Raw genomic sequence first — 21,263 nt, forward strand, 5'->3', positions numbered from 1 at the left:
CAACTTGTATTACAGACTATATCAGCACGATTGCTCTGTAAAATCTCATGAAATCATTCATTCCTCCTGTTGTATGACACAGATAATTCTGTTTGCTCAAATGCAACTTTTACTAAAGAATACTAACGAATAAAGAGAATCCTCCCATTATAGCGGACATTTTCAAGCCATTAACGGTTACTTCCAGTTTCAGAAATAAGATGCGTCGGTTTGTGCAGTATGCTTTAGTGATCTAAACCTTTTCGGCCCCGTTACCGATTGTGTAAGTTATTACTTTAGTGAAAAGTGAAAATCTTTCAGACTTTTTTTCAACCATGGGACCCAGACCACTCCCTATGTGGTTTGCATACCTAAACTCCAAATCTGTGTTCAGCTTTACATTTTGCTGCATGAATGTACATCAGATGATTATGTCTATATTAAAATAAATTCACTTACAATTGTATTGCCTTACGGTGTCACTGTTTCATTGTTCAAAAGATTTTGGTGGTAATTGGTAAATAGTACAGATTGCATCAAGAACCCGAAAAATATTAGTACGGTTTGTAGCCAGAATTGTTTATTGCAGTTCTTGCACATTGTTCTGCCCACATCTGAGCTACTGTGGCGTGGGAATAGAAATCAGACAATAAAGCTGTCAAAGGAACCTGTGATTTCTGATTCATTCCACGTATGTCGAAGCCACCCAACGATCTCTCCATTATTGGGTTTATTAAGCTTCCCGTGCCAAGATATAAGCAACTCAATATGGGGATGGGACGACAATTTTGGAAATTCTGCTTCGTATATGTATGTCGTTTGCTGAAGTAAAGGGAGAAAGTCATAATCAAAGTAAAATCCTCTTCGTGTACGGTATTTTATATATATGTATATGTGAATAAATGGTTTGTCAATCCATCCGCCCATTCTTTCTTCTTCGTATAAAATAGTCAATGTTTCCATTGGCTTGATGCCACTATTTAATTATTTACTCATAGACCCACTGTTGGAGAATCATTAAAGCTTGCAATTTTTAAAGGCAGCAATTTGCACTGAAGCAGCAGGGGGAAGATGATGATCTAAAATAGCAAAGGAAGAAGAAAAGGCTGGGTTTTCCTTCCTCTGGCCTTAGTAAGTTCCAAAAAGAGACGCGTGGTGACGTAATTTCACATTATAAAATGATTGAAAGGAGCCGAGAAACCAGCAGACGAGCGTTGATCTACAGGCAGGCAGAACTCAGAACGTAACCAACAAATTTTCATTTCATTCTGTCTAGGCGTATTGGCAATCTAACCAAACGAGAATGAACATCTCCTGGATGTTAGTTTCTGGACTATTCTTGGCTCTTTTGCCCACAAGGACGACAGCAACCCCCCTGTTTCGCTCACAGTCAGTAAGTTGATGATAATTGTGAAGACGTCATGGGCGATCCGGATTGGGGAGCATGCAAAAGTGTTTGTGTAATCCAACACTATACCACTAAACTGGCTGGAAAGAGTAACTGCGTGTTTGTTAGAAACGTGTTGCCTGTTTTCGCTGTCTTTTAATTTTGAACAGTAGTGAAACTAATAATTTGCATGTTCAGTGTTAATCAACTATAAAAAAGTTTACAAATAGTAGCATCCGGAAAAGACAATGCAATTTGTTTTTACGCAATTTGTTTTTAAGACAGATGCAATTCTTCAATTATATCAACCTTTATAACAGTTATTGAATTGCATGTGAATACTTATTTGTGAATTGCCATGTTACATTGATGAATGCTGGTTAACTGGTATTATGTGATCTCACGATTAATTCTAACTGTCTTGGTGAAAATTTCAGATATAATGTAAGTACATAAATGGAATACTGTTAACCATTTTATTATCGTAAGCAAGGTCATTGAACTACTTTACACAAACGTTGAGTTAATGTATTGTCTATTTCCGCTTCCCTTTACAGGACCTTGCACATTTATTAGGTGAAGAATTGTCTGAGTACCCTTCCTCAGAGGAAAGAGATGTCCCTGCAGTTGTGAATCCCAAGGTCCGGTTTTTACGGGACCTTAGCCCCGACACCAGGTCAAAGAGGACCTGGGCTCGGCGGCTTTTTAACGACTACAACAATCCCAGGAAGTTCCGAGGAATCAATAAGAAAGGGTCGTCCAAGGGCTGTTTCGGACGCAAGCTGGACAGAATAGGAGCCATGAGCGGTCTGGGTTGTTAGATCTGCGACACCTAGCGACGGTAAGTACTCACTGGAACAAAACAAAACACATTTTGTTTCGTTTTTTGCTGGTAGTTCACATTCACGCCAACACTAAAAGGAAGTCCTCTCGTCCGTTCCTATTGCATTCCACGGCATATTTACTGTTAGTGTCTACTGCATGCTGTCTACAGCAGCTGCAACTAGACACGACACTGACTTAATTTTGCAACAAAGAAATCCAGGATTTTGTTTTCAGATTCAATTTACTTTAAACAGTGATTGCAACAGGGAAACGTAAAGCGTTTTAGTCATATTGCGACAGTTTTCGACAGTTTTTGTTCACTAGTAAGTTTCCAAAATCTAACCTATAGGTCGTAACGGAGTGGAAGTTGAAATGCACGTTTTGTTGTGTATTCTCGTCCATTTTAGGTGGAGCTGTTGTTTGGATCTGAACTTAATCGAAACATATCCCCTTAGACAGGGCCCAGTTAACTGGAGTCACTCACACGGCCATACTAACAAGATATTTCTCTTCACAGGATACCGCGCTGATGATGGGCTCTGAAAACTACTTGTGCGTCTTATTGTCTCCGTAAAAGTACCGTTTAATAAGAAAACGATGCCAATACGTATTGTCGGTACGACGAACCGCATCATCAGCAACTTTACTGGAAAAGAACGCGAAGGAAAACGTTGTAGGAACTAATGCAGCTGTAAATTGTCGCTATTATGAATTGATAATTTCATTTCTGCACAAATGTATTTATGTTTAAACTATTTATATGTTTATAAAGAGAGATATTTATAAAACAAATCTTATTTATGTAACAAACTGAAGAGAGGGTGAATTGCAGCAGAAAGAAATACAAAGTTTGTAACATTTGTCTTAATAGCTGGTTACGTGTTAAATTGCATTTCACAAAAGTCTGAGAAGCCTCCTTATTTATTACAATCCGTGCAATACATGAAAATACTCCACGGTGATAGTTTGTTGTTGTGTTTTGCTGCGCGTGTTCAAATTCAGCGCGATGTTTTTAGCATTTGTTTCCATACAAGCAGAACTGTTTGTAGAGAAACTTGGCCCTCGTTCCTTTCTTTCCTTTGCATCTGATTCTGCTCTAAATATATTAACAGATTTGCCGTTGTTCGACAGTCGGTATTACTGAGCGCGCTTTCTTCAAAATAGTGAGATGATAACTTCACTGAACACCAGGTTCGGTCTGATGACCGTTTCCCACCCACCCTCTCTACATGATTCAGCTTTTCGTCCAGGGCAGCTTTCTGGGCAACAACAATAATGATTATAATTACAACGCTGTTTGACATAGGCTAGGACTGAATCAGACATTTCTAAACAATTTTGAGGGGAGAGCTCGTTCGAATGTTCCGAAATTACATCTTTTTCTAATATTGATCAAATGGAAGGACTATTAATAAATTTATTTTCCACGATTTAAGGTAACAATCGAGAAGGGTGTTTAGTTGGAAAACTACTTTACATCTGACAACCTTCCCTACACTCAAGTCCTAACATTATTCCACCCCCCCCCCCCAACCCATCTGTATATTCTTGTGAATTAAGAGGTAAACTTCAAAATTGCAACGCCTTTTCGATGTTACGAACTATATACCAGGAGGCTGAGTCTAGTTCAAGCCAGGCTGGATGTATCCACAGAGAGGGGCGAGGGCAGCTCTTTGAATTAGGTTGAAACCAGAAAATAAAAGCTAAACTGACCAGAGGTTAATAGAAGCAAAAAAAAACACGACACGTATCGCCAGCAGCAGGCTGTTAAAACAAATCCGTATTCAAGGCAAAATAATTGTACAGGGTTGCCCGTAATGAGACGATACAAAGCAGGTATTCAATACAGCAACATTACACGGGGGAATAAATTCCACCAGGGTTCTTACGTTTCGAATTTGTTAATCGAGTAGTTCTAAATGAAGGAGTAAATTACTGCAGTGCTGGAATAGGAACTGAAAACAATGCTGGAGATCACAGCAGCATCCCTGGACAGAAAGCAGGCTGACGTTTCGATTCTACATGACTCGAAAGTCCAGACTATTCAGCACCGATACTGCCCGACCCGTTGTGATCTCCAGCATTCTTTGTTTTTGGTTCAAAATGAAATCTTATTGTAAGAACTTTGCAAATGAGTTGACTTGATAATCTCAGTGGAGTTTATGGCATTACCACGTTTTGTGTAATTTTTGAATGATACTTTAAGCACTTTTTGTTTCAAATCTGCACCCATCGTTTCCTCGCCGTAAGACATCAAATTTAACATGCAATTAATTAAAAAAAAGAAGCGAAATACAAGGTACACATCCTGATTTATATTTATGCATATGGGCAAACACAGAAGTGCATTAACCAATTTTACAGAAAAAATATATGGCAGAAACACTTTAAACTTTTTCTTTAAGATGCGTTTTGGAGTTATACATGCTATTTCTGCTTATAATATCTATAAGTCGAGAGAACAGATTCAATTTACAGTTCCTGGAACAACAATTCCTCCTATTTGCATAGAGCTATTATGTCTTATAAGCGATATAGTTTTTCTATGTATGAGAGCACAGATGCCCATTTTTTCCCAAGAAAAATTGAATTAGCGCAAGAAGGGTTCTTGTAATGAAAATCCCACATTCTTCATCAAGGCAGAAAAAACTATATTTAAAACTGAAGTAAGTGATCAGCATAGCAGCATTTTTCTATGTGTATCATAAATTTTATCAATGATATAAAGACTTTTATACTTCAATGTACACACCATTATAAATTTTAAAATGTATTATCATAGCTTCACAAAATATTACATGCATTTACAAGACATGCCACATTCTGACTTTTTGGTCGTGTATTTCCAGATCTAATTTAAATTATATGAAGCTAATTTGTTATTTAAGACCCATAGGCTAACTATGCTATTTCTCTGTTGCACAATGAAATAAAAATCCTGACATCATTACAATTCAAATCACATGCTATATTAATGTTCCATTTCAAATCACACAATTCAATTGGCAGTTTGCCATCTGTTAACTGTCCTCCATGGATCTATTGTCGGCATTATCAAAAAAACCTGTGAAAATAAAACATGACAAGTTTCACCAATTTCCAGTAACACAATAATGTTCCCAAAACATATCATGACACTTTCTGAATACTGTAATACAGTATACATTCTTACAAATATTAACTTAGGCACATTATAAAAAGAGCTTCATTAAATTAAAGATACTATTAGGGTATGAGGATGCATCCAGTTTAGGGTATTCAACCAAAGATAAAGGTTATTGCCCATTAGGAAACCTTAAATTGAAAGATATATTTATTACCTCATCGAAATTTGCTATTTTTGATCATTAGCTGAATAAGAAGCCACACAACTGACATTTGTGACAGGCCCTACTAGTGGGTAATAGTACATTAAAGGTTTTCTGCATTTTTAAAATTAATTTGACAGTAAGTTTCATAAGTAGAAGGTTTCTCCTACACGCTGGGACTCTCATTTTTATTTTCTGCCAAATTACCAAAGTTCACATTTGACAATTTTTTTGTGTGGTTTATAATGTGTTTGCTGGAGAGCACATAGAATGCCATATCTTATCTCAATCAGTAAGACAGAACATTTTACAGCAAACACGAATAATTCACATACATCAGTTTTTCACATTTGATATATTTAATGTGACAAATTTCATAAATGTCGTGATTATAGTAAGCAGAAGAAACATCTCTTTTGAACACTTGATTTCATTTTAAGACCGAGTATAAAGATCCAGAAACAGATTTCTGTATTGAAGTTATCCTGCAGGCAGGGCTTACTATCTCATTCATTAATAAAAATGGAATGTGCTGGAGGAACTCAAGAGGTCTGGCAGAATCTGTGGCAAGAAGAGTTTGTTTCTCACTCCACAGATACTAACAGACCTGCTGAACTACACGAGCAGGTACAGTTTTTATTTCAGATCTTTAGCATCTGCAGTACTTTTTTTTATATTAATGTGTCATTCCTTGTGTAAACTAACAATCTTAAAACAAATGAAACTTTCTGATGAAGGGTCTAGGCCCGAAATGTCAGCTTTTGTGCTCCTGACATGCTGCTTGGCCTGCTGTGTTCATCCAGCTTCACACTTTGTTATCTTGGATTCTCCAGCATCTGCAGTTCCCATTATCTCTGCTCATATCTAACATACATTGTCTGACCTAAAATGTCACCTCTTCTTTATACTAATAAAACTTTTAATTCTCTCAGGACAGTGACTTCAAAGGAATTCAGGGATTTACATATACATATTCATCAATTAAAACTTTTTAACTGATTAAAAATTTAACGGTATCTTAGGTTTTCTTAGTACATGCTCATCAGTGGTGTGACCCTTTGATCTTCTACATATAAATTCAGTGTCTGATACTACCTCTCTCACTAACACCTGGAGGAAGACTAAGGCTCTGAAAGCTTGTGTTTTCAAATAAGCCTGTTGGGCTATAACCTGGTGTTGTGTGATTTCTGATCTTGTCCACCCCAGTCCAACGGTGGCACCTCCCCATCATGGGTGGAAACAAGGCATTTTCTGAAAGGGGAAAACTTTCTATGTTCCATTGTTTAAATCAGTCATAATTAATTGCTAATTAGATAGACCTTTCAGATAAGCATATTGTCCTTTTCTGGTTAAAACTATTTCAGGTACTAATTCACTTAGATGAAACTTTTTTGTTGGTAACTCATAAGTCAGTTTAGTCAAAAATATTACTTTTGACGATATTGTCTTTATCAACAGTGTACATACTTACATGTTGATGATACTAAACAACAGCAAGTCATGCCTTTTACGGATTAAATGGAGTTTTCCGTTCCTCGTATATAGTAAGAAATGTTGTCCTGAAAACTGTTCCCTTTGTGTCTCCCTTGTGACCTCTCCCACAGCATCCATTTAATGCTCTGCCTCCTTCTCACCCATATCCCTTCAAATCTTTCCTATTCATACATCTTTCCAAATGACTTTTAAACATAGTAATTGTACCAGCAACCACCACTTTCTCAGGAAGTTCATTTCACACACAAATGACCATCTGCATAAAAAAAATTGACTCTCATGTCTGTTTCAAATCTCTGTCTCACCTTAAAAACATGCCCCCTAGTCTTGAAATCCCTCATCCTAAGGAAAAGACAACCACCATTATCTATACCTCCCAGTACTTTATAATCTTCTATCAAGTTGCCTCTCAACCTCCGATACTCCAAACAAAACCTTGTTTAAGATAACCTGAACTCACTTTGTTTAAAATTTCCATTCACTTCTGCAATAAATTGAAAACAAGTGTGTTAATGATTTTGTTCTAAAATGGGATCAGTTTCCTTTGTTGTAAATGCATCGAATTCCACAATAGGTTTTTAAAGAGTAGTGTTATCACAAATTTTGAGAAGTGTGAAGCTGCTGTGAATACAACATTATTTAAGTGAAAGAAAACTAAGTTTAAAAATGAAGAGATTTGTGTCTCAATCAAGGAAAAAGATTGCCTATTCACCCCTCATGGATTCCAATCATCATCATTGGTACGGCATGTGAATTCCAATTATACAAAGGACTATACAATTATTGCCTTTCAATTGTCAAAAATATCATTGTGAACTTCAACTGCGGAATGAAAATGGTTTGGGTGAATATTCTTATTATGAATATTTCCTGAAAAAGCAGTGATATCCAAAGAAAGATTCATATTGTGCCTTTCATGAGCCCACATGTCCCAAAGCACTTCACAGTCAATTATGTGCTTTTGAAACACAGGCACTTGTGATGTAGGAAATGTGATTCTGACAAATAGTAATGCAATAATGAGCAGATAATGGCTTGGATTATGTGGTTATCAGAAAAGCTGTCAGCATTCACTACTGTTACATTGCAAAACTCCATATGCAGTTAGAAGTGGCAATTTAGAAGACGTTGTCAATCATACGTATTCCTCTGTAAAGAGTACCCATTAGAGTATTTGCAGGCCAAAATCTTAGAAATCAAATTCAAACTTGAATTATCTTATTACAAATATCCTTGGAAAAGTTATGCCTTGTTGAATGAAATAACAATCCTGTGGGGAATGGTAAACCAAAGTAACAAATTTTACCAAATGACCTCAGTGAAGAAATTATCAATGAGATTTCACTTTTTGTAACCTTTACTTTAGCACAAATCACAATCAATGTAAATTATATTACAATTAAATGAGAAAATTTCACTTTAAAGTAGTTGACACAACAAAAAGGTACATCATACACAAGATCAAGCATTTACACCATGCACAAATGTTGAACCACAAGTTCTGAAGAAGGGTTACTGGACCCGAAATGTTAATATTGATTTCTGTCCACAGATGCAGTCAGATCCGATGAGTTTTTCCAGCAATTTCATTTTTTGTTTCTGATTTCCAACATCCATAGTTCTTTTGTTTTTTTTATTTGAAACACAGTTAAAGGCCCTCAATATGCTGTTCTCTATTCATGCAGGGTTGGTCAGGAATTCTATCCAACACCTTCAAGTTTTACAGATATGATTATCATTGGCAGGTATATTTTTATGAACCCTTTCTCCCTTGGGTCATTACTGTCCTGATGGTGTCGTTTTCTAGAGCTCCTTTTCCAACTGAAAAATTAATAACACCTTGAACTGCAACTTGGCTACTTCGAGGAAAACACATTAGCACCTTGGAACTATTCATTTAATTGGCCAGGATGCCCTTTCACACAGTACCTCCAAGACCGCCATTCTCCTTTACTTTCAAACATGAAAACTGATCTTTTTCTGAGAAAATACTTTTTTAAAAAAACTTAGTAAATTTGAACAGATTAGGCAGAGTTAACATGAATTTATATAGGAGAATCATGTTTCACAAATTTATTGGGAGTTTTTTGAGAATGTTACTAGTGGAGAAACTTTATTTTTTAAATCACTGACAGGATGTGGCAGTCATTGTCTGGGCCAATATTTATGACCCAACCCTAGTTGTTGTTGAGGTGGTGGTGGGGAGTTGCCTTCTTGAACTGAGAGTCCACATGTTGTAGGTCGACCCATAATGCTTTCAGGACAGGATTTTGACCCACCAACAGTGGAGAATGGCAATATATTTCCAGGTCATGATAGTGAACGCCTTGAAGGGGAACTTGCAGGTGGTGGGTGTTCCCATGTGTCTATTCCTTTGTCCTTCTACAGGGAAGTGGTTGTGGGTTTGGAAAGTGCTGTCAAAGGATCGTTGGTGAATTTTTGCAGGGTATCTTGTAGACAATACACACTGCTGTTACTCAGTGTCGATGATGGAAGGAGTGGATGCTTATCGATGTGGGGCCAATTAAGTGGTCTGCTTTGTCTTGAGTGTCAAATTTCTTGAGTGTTGTTGGATTTGCACCCATCCAGGGAAATGGGGAGCGTTCCATCACGCTCCTGACTTGTGCCTTGTAGACTGTGGATATAGTTTGGGGAATTTGGAGGTGAGTACTGACTGCAGCATTCCTACCGTCTGACCTGTTCTTGTAGCCACTTGTAGTATACATATAACGAGTCCAGTTGACTTTCTGGTCAATGATAAGCCCCAGGATGTTGATAGTGGAGGATTCAGAGACGGTAACACCTTGAACGTCACTAGCTACTTCAAAGATTATTGGACCTACAACACTATGCTGAGGAGCACTTGCAGAAAAGGCCTTGGGGCTGCAATAACTGACCTCCAACAACCATACTCATCTTCCTATGTATGATGATACCTTCCTAGGTATGACTCCAAACATTAGACAGTTTGCCCCCAATTCACATTGATTACAGTTTTGCCAAGCTCTTTGAGGCCACACACTTGGTCAAATGTGACCTTTATGTCCAGGACAAACACTTACACCTCATCCCTGGAACTAAGCTCCTTTATCCATGTTTGAACTAAGGCTGTAATGAGGTCAGGAGTTGAGTGGTCCTGGCCAAACTTGAACTGGGTGTCACTGAGCAGGTTATTGCTGAGTAGATGCTGCTTGATAGCACTGTTAATGACACCTGCCATCATGTCACTGACAAGTGATAGGAGATTGATGGGACAGTAATTGTCCAGGTTGGATTTGTCCTGCTTTTTGCGAAGAGAACATACATGGATAATTATCCACACTAAATGGTACAGTTGCATCTTGTAGCTATCTGAAACAGAGATAACAAGGTGTGGAGATGGATGAACACAGAAGACCAAGCGGCATCTTAGGTGCAGGAAAGCTGACGTTTCGGGCCTAGACTATTCATCAGAAATGATGAGATTTCTGATGAAGGGTCTAGGCCCGAAACATCAGCTTTCCTGCTCCTAAGATGCTGTTTGGCCTGCTGTGTTCATCCAGTTCCACACCTTGTTTTCTTGGATTCTCCAGCATCTGCAGTTCCTATTATCACAGCTATCTCAAACAGTTTGGCTGGGTTTTGGGGGGGGGGGGGTAGATACAGCAAGCTCTGGAGCACAATCTTCAGCACTATTGCTAAAAATTTGTCAAAGCCCATATCATTGCTGTATTCAGTATCTGCAGACGTTTCTTGCCATCATGTGGAGTGAATTGAATTGGCTGAAAACCTGTATCTCTATTGCTGGGAACCACTGGAGGAGGCTGAGATGGATTATCCACTTCTGGCTAAAGATTGCTGTGAACGCTTCAGCCTCATCTTTTGCACTGATATGCTGGGCTCTCCATCATTGCAGACGGGGATATTTGTGGAACCCTCCTCGTCCAGTGAGTTATTTAATTATCTACCATCATTCACAGCTTGATACAACAGGACTACATCTGATCTGTTAGTTGTGGGATAACTTCACGTTATCTATTTTTTGCTGCTTATGCGGTTGGCGTATAAGTAGTCCTGTTTGGTACCGTCACCACTTTAACACCTCATTCTAACGTATGCCTGATGCTACACCTGGCGTGCTCTCCAACACTCTCCATTGACCCAGGGTTCATCCCCTGGCATGATGGTAATGGTTCAGTGGAGGGATATGCCAAGCCACCAGTTTGCAGATTGCACTGAAGAACAACTCTTCTGCTGGTGATGGCTTACAAGACCAGGCATTCGTTAGGTGTTAAGTTGCTAAATCTGTTTGAAGTCTGTTCCATTTTGTAGGATAATACTGCCACTCAACATGCTGGAGGGTATTCTCAACATGAGTGACACAGGGGCTCAGCGGTTAGCACTGTTGCCTCACAGCGCTGGGGACCCTGCTTCAATTCCAGCTTCGGGCGACTCTCTGTAAGGAGTTTACACATTCTGCCTGTGGGTGCTCCGGTTTCCTCCCACAGACCAAATACGTGCAGCTTAGGCGGATTGGCCATGCTAAATTGCCCACAGTGTTCAGGGATGTTTAGGTTGGGTGGATTAGCCATGGGGAAATGTAGGGTAGGAGGATGAGTCTGGGCTGGCATTCTCTTCAGAGTTGGTGTGGACTTGCTGGGCCAAATGGCCCGTTTCTACACTGGAGGGATTCTATGACCTTTATCATCACCCTTACTGATACGGTCATGGATTATATGCATCTGCAGGAGGCAGGTTATTGAGGATAAAGTATCATTCTCTTTTGTACTGGCTCTCTCACTGCCAGCAGCTAGATTATGCCTGCAGCAATGTTCTTTAGGCTACTGACCAGCTTCATCAGTAGTGTTGTCATCAAGGCACTCTTGATAGTGGGTGTTAACATCCCCCACCCAGAGTGCATCATGCGCCCTTGCCACCCTCACTGCTTCCTCTATAGCTGGTTAATGAGGATTACTAAATCACCAGCTAACGAAGGCAGTATATAGTAACCAGCAGGAGGCTTCCTTGCCAATGTTTGAGCTGATGCTATGAATCTTCCTGAGGTCTACAGTCGATGTTGAAGAGTTTCAGGTCAACTCCTCTTGACTGTATACCACTGTGTCAGAGATGGTAATTGTGGATCTGGAACATAGTAATCCATGAATATGATATGTCAGGCTGTTGCTTGACAAGTCAATGTGACAGCTCTCCCAGTTTTTGCACTAGCCCCCAGATGTTAGTAAGGAGGTCCTTGCATGGTCAGCAAAGCTGTCTTTTCTGGTGTCTGGGGCAATGCCAGGTCTATACAGTTCCATTTCATTGGTGAGACTTCTTAGTGATTGATACAACTGAGGAGTGGCGAGTGGAGTTTAGATAATTTAGATAAATGTGAGATATTGCATTTTAGAAAAATAAATGAAGACAGGGCTTATACAATTAATGGTAAGGTCCTGTGTAGTGCTGTAAAATGGAGAGGCCTAGAGGCGCAGGTACATAATTCCTTGAAATGTGGATCACAAGGTGGCTAAGGCCACATTTAGCATGCTTACCTTCATTGCTCAGACCTTTAGAATCAGAGTCCAAGAGATATACAGCACAGAAACATAGCCTTCGGTGCAACTCGTCCATACCAACCAGAAATCCTTTATAAATCTAGTCACATTTGCCAACGTTTGGCCCATATCCTGCTAACTCCTTCTTATTCATATTCCTATCCTGATGCCTTTAAAATGTTGTATTTGCACCAATCTTCTCCACTTTCTCTGGCAGCTCATTCCATGCACACACCACCCTCTGCTCGAAGAAGTTGCCCCTTAGGTCTCTTTTAAATCATTCCCCTCTCATTTTAATCCTATGCCCTCTAGTTTTGAACTCCCCAACCCTTGCCTATTTACCCTATCCATGCCCCTCATCCATCTCTATACGGTCACCCCTCAGCCTCTGACTCTCCAGGGAAAATAGCATCAGCCTATTCACCCTCTCCCAACAGCTCAAGCCCTCCAAACTTGGCAACATCCTCCTTAATCTTTTTGACCCTTTTTAGTTTCACAGCATCCTTCCTATAACAGGGAGACCAAATTTGCATGCAATGCTCAAATGGCTGAACCGATGCCTGTACAGCACAACATGACCACCACACCCTCCCCAACCCCAACTCCTAAATGCTACGCACTGACCAATAAAGGGAAGTGTACCAAATACCTTCATCACCATCTATGTACCTGCGACTCCAATTTCAAGGAACATTCACCTGCACTCAAAAAAGGTCTCTTTGTTCAGCAACACACCTCAAGACCGTACAGTTAAGTGTACAAGTGCTGCGCTGATTTGCCCTTCCAAAATGCATCACAAAACCAAAGGAAAAAAAATTAATTAATGTTTAAAAATTTTTTTAAATTTAAAGGGAGCAATTTAATTTAAAACAAAAAAAGAGAAAATTCTTACATGTCCAAGCAAATTCAAGATATCAGACAGAGAATTATGTTAACCAACATGGAACAAACAATTCATGAGATACTGAATCATTTTAAGCCTACACAAATTTAGAAGCAGAAAACATTAAACCACTGCTTTGTTCTATGGTACCATGCGCAGACCATGTAATTAACAGACAAAATGCTAAAGAAAATACTGATAACTTTGATACTACCTTAAAAATATCAAATAACTATTTTAGTTTAAGACCAGGTTGTGTTATGGAAAGAATAAGATTCATTCAAGATATACAGTTTCTCCAAGTATCTGTTGATAACTCCATCAATGATCTTTATACATTATCTGAATCTTCTGAAAATGGAGATTTACAACAGGACTAATTGGTGACTGTATTGTCAGAGTTTCTGATTAATTTCTTTCTTTCAAATCTTTTACAATCAAACATCTTACCTGGAAAAGGCAATCCAGATCGTGGTAGAAGCCGAGATCTGGAACTCCACTGAAAATCCAGAGAACAGAAAAATAACTTTATCCCAAAAGACTATTGAAACCTATCAACATCATAAAGTACAAACACTCAAAACAACAACATGAAAAATTAATGCAGTGTATTCAAATCTTTGGATGTCAGGAGCTTTTGTCCGTGATGTGGAGCAAAGAAAAATACAAACAAAAAAGTAATGTTCAGCTCTATACTAAAAATATCATTTTCGTAAGATTATTGATATTTTCACAAAATGTGAAAAACCAGAAACAATCCTCACGCAACAGACACAATAATGTCAACAAATAAGTCAAACTTTGGTCCAAACACCAAAAGAACAAAATGACTCCCAAGACAGACTTTCATTAGAATATGTATCTTCAGATGATATACTTCCATTAAAAGAAATACCACAGCCATTCCCAAGGGAAACAGACAACTCATATGAACCAGATATGACAGTGCACTTAAAGGTCAAGGGACATCCAACTCAATTCAAGCTTGATATAGGAGCTAGTGTCACTGTATTATCTGACAAAATTCCTTCACTGAGAAACAAAGTTATAACTTACTGATCTGGTGCTGCATAGGGAAATAAACTAAGATTAAAGAAATATCAAAATATTCTTTAAGACAATTTACAGAATACACTTATATTGTCCAGGACTAGACAATTTCCTTCTGAAGAACAAAGCACATTTTGCTCTGAACATCCTTTGCAGAGTTGAAAAGATAAATAATGGACAAAGTATTTTTGATAGTGAACACCTTACATTGTTCATCGGGATGGTCAGTTATTTTTAAAAGAAAACATCAAGAATGAAATTGGGATACACATCGAGAAGGTGTTTTAGAGGGTGGCAGTCATTTTCTGGTTCATTTCTCAGGGCAATTCCTTGATCAATCAGCATACCCTGACTTATTTAAAATTTGCTAGAAGTTTGGCAGTTATCTGCCAGTCATTATTAACTGGTGTGTTCTCAATGGCAATGTGTCTTCCAAACAGAGTATCTGGTCAACCAAGCAACGCTGTCCTCTCATACAGTATAAATGTGATAATCCCTTATTTTTGGTATTTCTTGCAAATTGTCCTGAGGAATGCAAGACAAACATTTTTAACAAAGCGTGATTTGTTTTTCCAGCAAGAAATACCTAATGTAAACATCTAGCAAATTTTCCCTTACAACAAGAAGCCAGCTGCATGCATCTCTCTCAAAACCCAGCTTACAAAAAAGTGCATTGCATGGTAGGATCTCTGTTCCAAGACTGGGGGTGGGAGGGGAGTAAAAGGAATTAGGTCCATTAGGTCAGGACGCAGATCAGAGGAATCACGGAGAGGGAGGTGGTGCCGATTACTGAGATCAAATTGGTTAACAAAGTTTCGCCTGATTTTTTCTTATACATTGAATCATTTAAGCCTCATTCCACACATCCCTGAATCCTCATCCAATACTCGTGTACTGATAATTGTGTCCATTACTTTTTAAAACAGTCCCTATGCCAACTATCCCAACTCCTAATTCTCAGCTGTTCCCTTAAAACTCCATACCAACTCAGATGCATGTATACCACAGATGCTGCCAGGCCTGCTGAGCTTTTCCAGCAACTTTGTTTTTGTTCCTGATTTATAGCATCTGTAGTTCTTTTGGTTTTTATTACATATACATCATCTTTTCCCAAAATGTCCCCCATGTCAACTCATCTAGTACGACAAGTACCAGGCCACAGGAAACATGCTAGAAATAAAATATTTTTAAATGTAGCCTTGAATAGATACTTAGATAAAAAAAGGTAATGAAAACCCATTCAATAGATATAGATTCCTTCAAGCACTTGATTCCTTACAAAACAAATAATTATTACTCAAGGCCAATTAAGACAGCTTTACTTAATGATTTGAGTAAACTTTGAATTTTTAGTCTGACTATTGTAATAATGATAAATTGTAGAAAGCAGTCAAGCAGAGATTATGTTGAAGCAGTAGCACTAGGGTTTATACCAACCAACAGCTACTGAAACTGCTAGAACCATTTGTGTTTCAACTCAGAGGCAGGCAGGCTATGTGTTTTCAAAGTTTAAAGATCAGGTTATTTAAATAAATTCACAGCTTGACAGTTCTATACACCTTCTTTAAACTTCATGTGTGTTTATGCTCACTTAAAATTCTTGATTCACACAATGCAGGATACAGTGTTTAATCCAGCTAAAGTGGTACTTGTTGAATTCAGAAAGGAGTCCAAATAGCCCTGCCAATTTTGGTATTTCCCCATTTCGTTTATCTCCTGGTCTCCTTCCTTTACTGATAAATATTGAATCTACAAGGAATAGAAATAAAATATCTGGGCCCTGCCTGCCTTTTTTAAAAGGTAGAGGGGTTGTCATGGACAAGGGGAGGTGAACTGAATTATTTAAAATCTTTCCTCTCCTGTACATCACAGGAATTAAAAAAAAATCTTTTACTTTCTTTTTCCTTTTAAGGAAGTAGTCTGCTCTCCCAAATCTTGTTTGTAGAGCCTGTGAATATAAAGAATACAAGACAACAACATGCCTTGGAGTTGGTTACGCACGGAAGTCTCTTTGCAGGAACTCTGACAGGGTTGAATTATGGGCAGCAGCTGTGACTGAAGAATGGGTTCATTTTGCAGGTGAAATGAAAGATTCCTTTGAGGGAGTACAATTAGAGACAAGTGCTATCTAAGATCGGAGCTGCTCGCTCTTTTGGCTTTACTGAGAATGAAATAAGAAAAAAATTACAATGAAAGGCAATTCAAACCAAGGCAATTCTAGCTTAGTCCCTCAGTTAATGAGATGGGGTTTGGTGCCTTGGGCAGGACGGATATTGTTTTGTGGCAGGTATCTGTGGAGTCTTTAGCACCAAGTCCCTCAAGTTTCATTGGTCTCCATTGTTCAGAATCAGCTGAAGCAGGCATCGCATCTATATTTTGAGGTAACAAGTTGTAGAGCTGGATGAACACAGCAGGCCAAGCAGCATCAGAGGAGCAGGAAAGCTGACCTTTCGGGCCTAGACCCTTCTTCAGAAATGGGGGAGGGGAAGGAGGTTCTGAAATAAATAGGGAGCGAGGGGGAGGCAGATAGAAGATGGATAGAGAAGATAGGGGGCGAGGAGACAGACCGGTCAAAGAGGCCGGGATGGAGCCAGTAGAGGAGTTAGGGAGGGGATAGGTCAGTCCAGGGATGACAGACAGGTCAAGGGGGCAGGGTGAGGTTAATAGGTAGGTGGTGGGGGTGGGGCTTGAGGTGGGAGGGGAAACATCAGCCTTCCTACTCCTCTGATGCTGCTTGGCCTGCTGTGTTCATCCAGCTCTACACTTTGTTATCTCAGATTCTCCAGCATCTGCAGTTCATCTCATCTATATGTTGTTGTATTGTTTTGTTTAAAATATTCAAACCGGAAACTGTGTTTCTTGAAAACAATAGGTTAGCTTTTGCCATGGTAATTGATGAAAATTTTAGAAGTAGCCAACTTGCTCATTCTATGGTTGATACCATCCGTTTTAAAATCCACCACTATTCAATTCAGAAAAAAAGTTGTTTGAAAACAAAACTCTCTGCCCTCATGGCATTATAATCTGTTATAGGTGGTCTGATCAACTTCATTCTCTGGCTCCTGTGCTTGTTGCCTTCCTTTGTTTTGCAGTTTCTATTCATGCTGTTTTCAGTCAAGTGGCTCCAGCTCTCACAGAACAGTATTTATTACCACCCAAGGAAATTAGAATTGACTCCTTTACAACAACTAACCTTCTATTTGTGCAAAAAAGTTCTCATTGCGATAAAATCCCACTAATTGTTAAAATAAAAAGTCCGTATTTTAAAAATATTCAGCTGGTAGGGGAACATCTGTGAGAAGAACAAAGTTAATACTTCACATTAGCAACCTCTTATAATAACTGGTGAAAATTTTTTTTCTCAAAAAGCAATTGCACAGGTAGGGAAATGGGATGCGAGGAAAGAACAAAAGGCAGCTCTTTTATAGGTTGAAAGTAGACAAAAATTAAATAACAAGAGGGTTAATGGTTCCAAAGCTAAAAAGAGCGTAATAATGGAACAAACAAAGAAACAAAAGTTGGGTCTAGAAAAGGTCTAAATGGTAATAGAAATCACATATCACAAAATTTAAAAAAGTACCATTAGATGGAGTCAATAAAAGATATATCTACATGAAAATTATGCCAAATCCTTTGCATTATCTCAACAAATTTAATCTAACTAGTATGAAGAACAGGAAAACATGATGTTTGCTTCCCTCTAGTGGCTCAAAATTAATCTGTTCCATTAAATTTTGAAACTATCTTGCAATTAGTTTTGGAAAACAAAACTAATACTACTCCGTAGGTCAAGCAATGGCTGTTGAGAAACAAATCATCCAGGTGGCATTTCATGAGCTGAGGCTCATTCTCAGATTTCCAGAATCTTTCTTATTTTAAGATGGAATATTTTGAATAACTTAATGTTACCATAATTATTGAAAACTAAAAGAAAAAGCTGAAAAATCAGTGGGTCAGGCAGGTTCGTTGGACAGCAAGCTAATGCTTGGTTGACTCTTCAGACCTCCGATGAGTAGTCTAGACTTGAAATGTTAGTTTGTTCTCTCATTCCACGGATGCTGCCTGACCTGCTGTGACTTCTAGCACGAATATGTTGTCAGTACATATTCCAGCATCTACTGTAATTTGCTCTTACTATAATTATGTGTTATTACCAGAGATGGTTCAAAAGCCCACTTACTCCACAGCAGCCGAAGTTGTTTCCACAAAAAAAGTTTAGAAAATAAATATGAATTAAAATACCGGAACCAACTCTCTAACGTCCCTTCAAAGACTGCAGTGGTTTAAGGAGGCTGCTGACCATCACCTTCAGCAAGGGATGGGCAGCAGTTACTGGTTTTGTCACTGATAAACCTATTCCATGAATATTTTGTTTAAAATTGACAGACCAAATATAAGCAGTTTCCTCGGTTTTGGAGACCCGTTTTAAGAATCCAATTTGACCAGTCTGTTTCTAAATATTCTGTATTCCAAATTCTTATTTTGTTAACTTTCTGTTGTACAAGCAATGAATCCAATTTCTTCTGAATAACTGGAATTAGCATTGGTGCCAGTTTGTAGTAACAATATTATTTCCAAACCAACAGTCTTCTACCACCAATTCCTGGCTCAACCCATAAGTGGAAAGATTTACTATGTCATATTAGTCTGTATAAAATGCCATTGCTACAAAAGGCATTCTGCAGAAATTTTGTCAGGACTTTTGATGCACTTGGTATGGTAAGCTTCTCTACTACAAGAAACTAAGTCACCTGGTGACCGTTTGGGGATCACAATTATTTGAAAACATTCGCACCACTGGAGTCATTTAATACAGAATTGCACCAGAAAATAATACCGAGCCATTTACGATACCAAACGAAGGCTTATACACTATTTTTAGAGGCATAAAGGGAAAGCCTGTACATGGAACCAAAGCTATAGAAGCCTTGGCAGTAGTAAAATTATGTTTAAGAATGATTTAGTGACATTTTATTTCACAAAAGTGGGTATTTTTTCCCCCAAAATGTAACTACTGTATATCACATCTTTCTGAATTAAGCTGCACCCAATTCCTCATACAAAGGAAAAACAAAGAAGTTTTCTTCATTCCTGGGACATGGGCATCACTGGCATGATGAATATTTAATACCCATCCATAACCACGCTGGAGTGGCAGTGTTAAACTGCTCCAAGTCATTAGGGGTGTAGAGACACCACAATGCTGTTAGGGACAGAATTCCAGGATAATGATTGTGCGATAACAAAGGAACAAAGATAGGACGGTGTGAGACTTTGTTGAGGGTGGGAACTTGCAGGTGGTATTCTCATGCGTCTGCTGCCCTTCTTGTTCTAGGTGGTAGAGGTCATGATTCATCTGGTTGAATCCACTGAATTCTCTTGAATAATTCTCACTGACCTGGTGCATAAGGATCCAATTATAAGAAAAATCTTAGTAACAAACTACCTCAATTTCACAATGCAAGTTAAACTACTTTGGTTAACAATCCCTAGTCTCTCACATTTTATGAAGATTACAAATGTATTACATACAGCAGTTTTTAGCTGCCTTATTTAGGAGTTTTTCATTAATGCACTGTCAATCGTGCTCTGATGTATACCTTGCTACATGGAGAAATATTATTGTCATCAAAATCTTCAACTTTGACATTGATACAAAATAGATTGAAAATACTTCTTTTCCCAAGCAGTCCATTTTTAAATTGCAACAAGATCTGGACAATATCCAGGCTTGGGCTGACAACTGACAAGTTGTTATACAAATGCCAGGCTATGACCATCAGCAATAAGAGCCAATCCAATCACTATCCCTTGGCATTCCAGTGTTAGCATCGCTGAATGCCCCATTATAGGGCGGCACAGTGGCTAGCACTGCAGCCTCACAGCACCAGGGACCCAGGTTCGATTCCAGCCTGGGGCGACTGTGTGTGGAGTTTGCACAGTCTCCCAGTGTCTGCGTGGGTTTTGTCCGGGTGCTCCGGTTTCCTCCCACAGTCCAAAGATGTGCAGGCTAGGTGGATTGGCCATGATAAATTGCCCATAGTGTTCAGGGGTTTGTGGATTATAGGGGGATGGGCCTGGGTGGGATGCTTCAAGGGGCGGTGTGGTCTTGTTGGGCCAATGGGCCTGTTTCCACACTGTAGGGAATCTAATCAACTTCCTGGGGGTTATCATTTGACCAGAAACTCAACTGGGTTCACCACAAAATATAGTAGCTGCAGGGGCTGGTCAAAAGCTAGGAATACTGCAGCGAATAAATCACCTCCTGACTTCCCAAAGCCTAACCACCATCTACAAGACATAAGTCAGGACAGTGACTGGAATATGCCCCACTTGCCTGGATGGGTGCAGCTGCAACAACACTCAAGAAGCTTGACACCATCCAGGAGATAGTGTAGCCCACTTAATTGGCATTACATCCTCAAGCATCCAGACCCTCCATCACCAACGTTCAGTAGTGTGTACTAACTAAAAGATGCACTTCGCAAAAGTTTACCAAAGATCTTCAGACACACCTTCCAATCCCATGGCCACTTCCATCCAGAAGAACAGAGCATCAGAAATATGGGAACACCACCATCTTCAAGTTACCTTCCAAGCCACTCACCATCCTGACTTGGAAATATATTGCCATTCCTTCACTGTCGTGGAGTCAAAAATCCTGGAATTTACTCCCTAATGACATTGTAGGTCAACCCACAGCAGGTGATCTGTAGCAGTTCAAGAAGGGAGCTCACCACCACCTTCTCAACTGCAACTCGGAATGGGCAAACAATGCTAGCCAGCCAGCAATGTCCACATCCCAC

The 21,263-nt window shown here is 39.0% G+C and overlaps 1 protein-coding gene across 1 annotated transcript; it reads left to right on the top strand.

The window, feature by feature from the left end:
• The first annotated feature begins 1,179 nt into the window (after positions 1–1,179).
• Positions 1,180–3,621, top strand: nppc (natriuretic peptide C). The gene is made up of 3 exons (XM_059650894.1): positions 1,180–1,372; positions 1,924–2,207; positions 2,709–3,621. The coding sequence occupies exons 1-2, from the start codon at positions 1,283–1,285 to the stop codon at positions 2,185–2,187; spliced, it is 354 nt and encodes a 117-aa protein (XP_059506877.1). The 5' UTR covers positions 1,180–1,282; the 3' UTR covers positions 2,188–2,207; positions 2,709–3,621.
• The last annotated feature ends 17,642 nt before the right edge of the window (positions 3,622–21,263 follow it).

The sequence above is a fragment of the Stegostoma tigrinum genome, chromosome 14 (assembly GCF_030684315.1).
Source record: "Stegostoma tigrinum isolate sSteTig4 chromosome 14, sSteTig4.hap1, whole genome shotgun sequence".
NCBI lineage: Eukaryota > Metazoa > Chordata > Chondrichthyes > Orectolobiformes > Stegostomatidae > Stegostoma > Stegostoma tigrinum.

Coding starts and splice junctions, on each gene's coding strand:
- nppc (XM_059650894.1), top strand. CDS start 1,283: ATGAACATCTCCTGGATGTTAGTTTCTGGACTATTCTTGGCTCTTTTG. Junction 1,373..1,923: donor CCCTGTTTCGCTCACAGTCA/GTAAGTTGATGA, acceptor TTCCCTTTACAG/GACCTTGCACATTTATTAGG.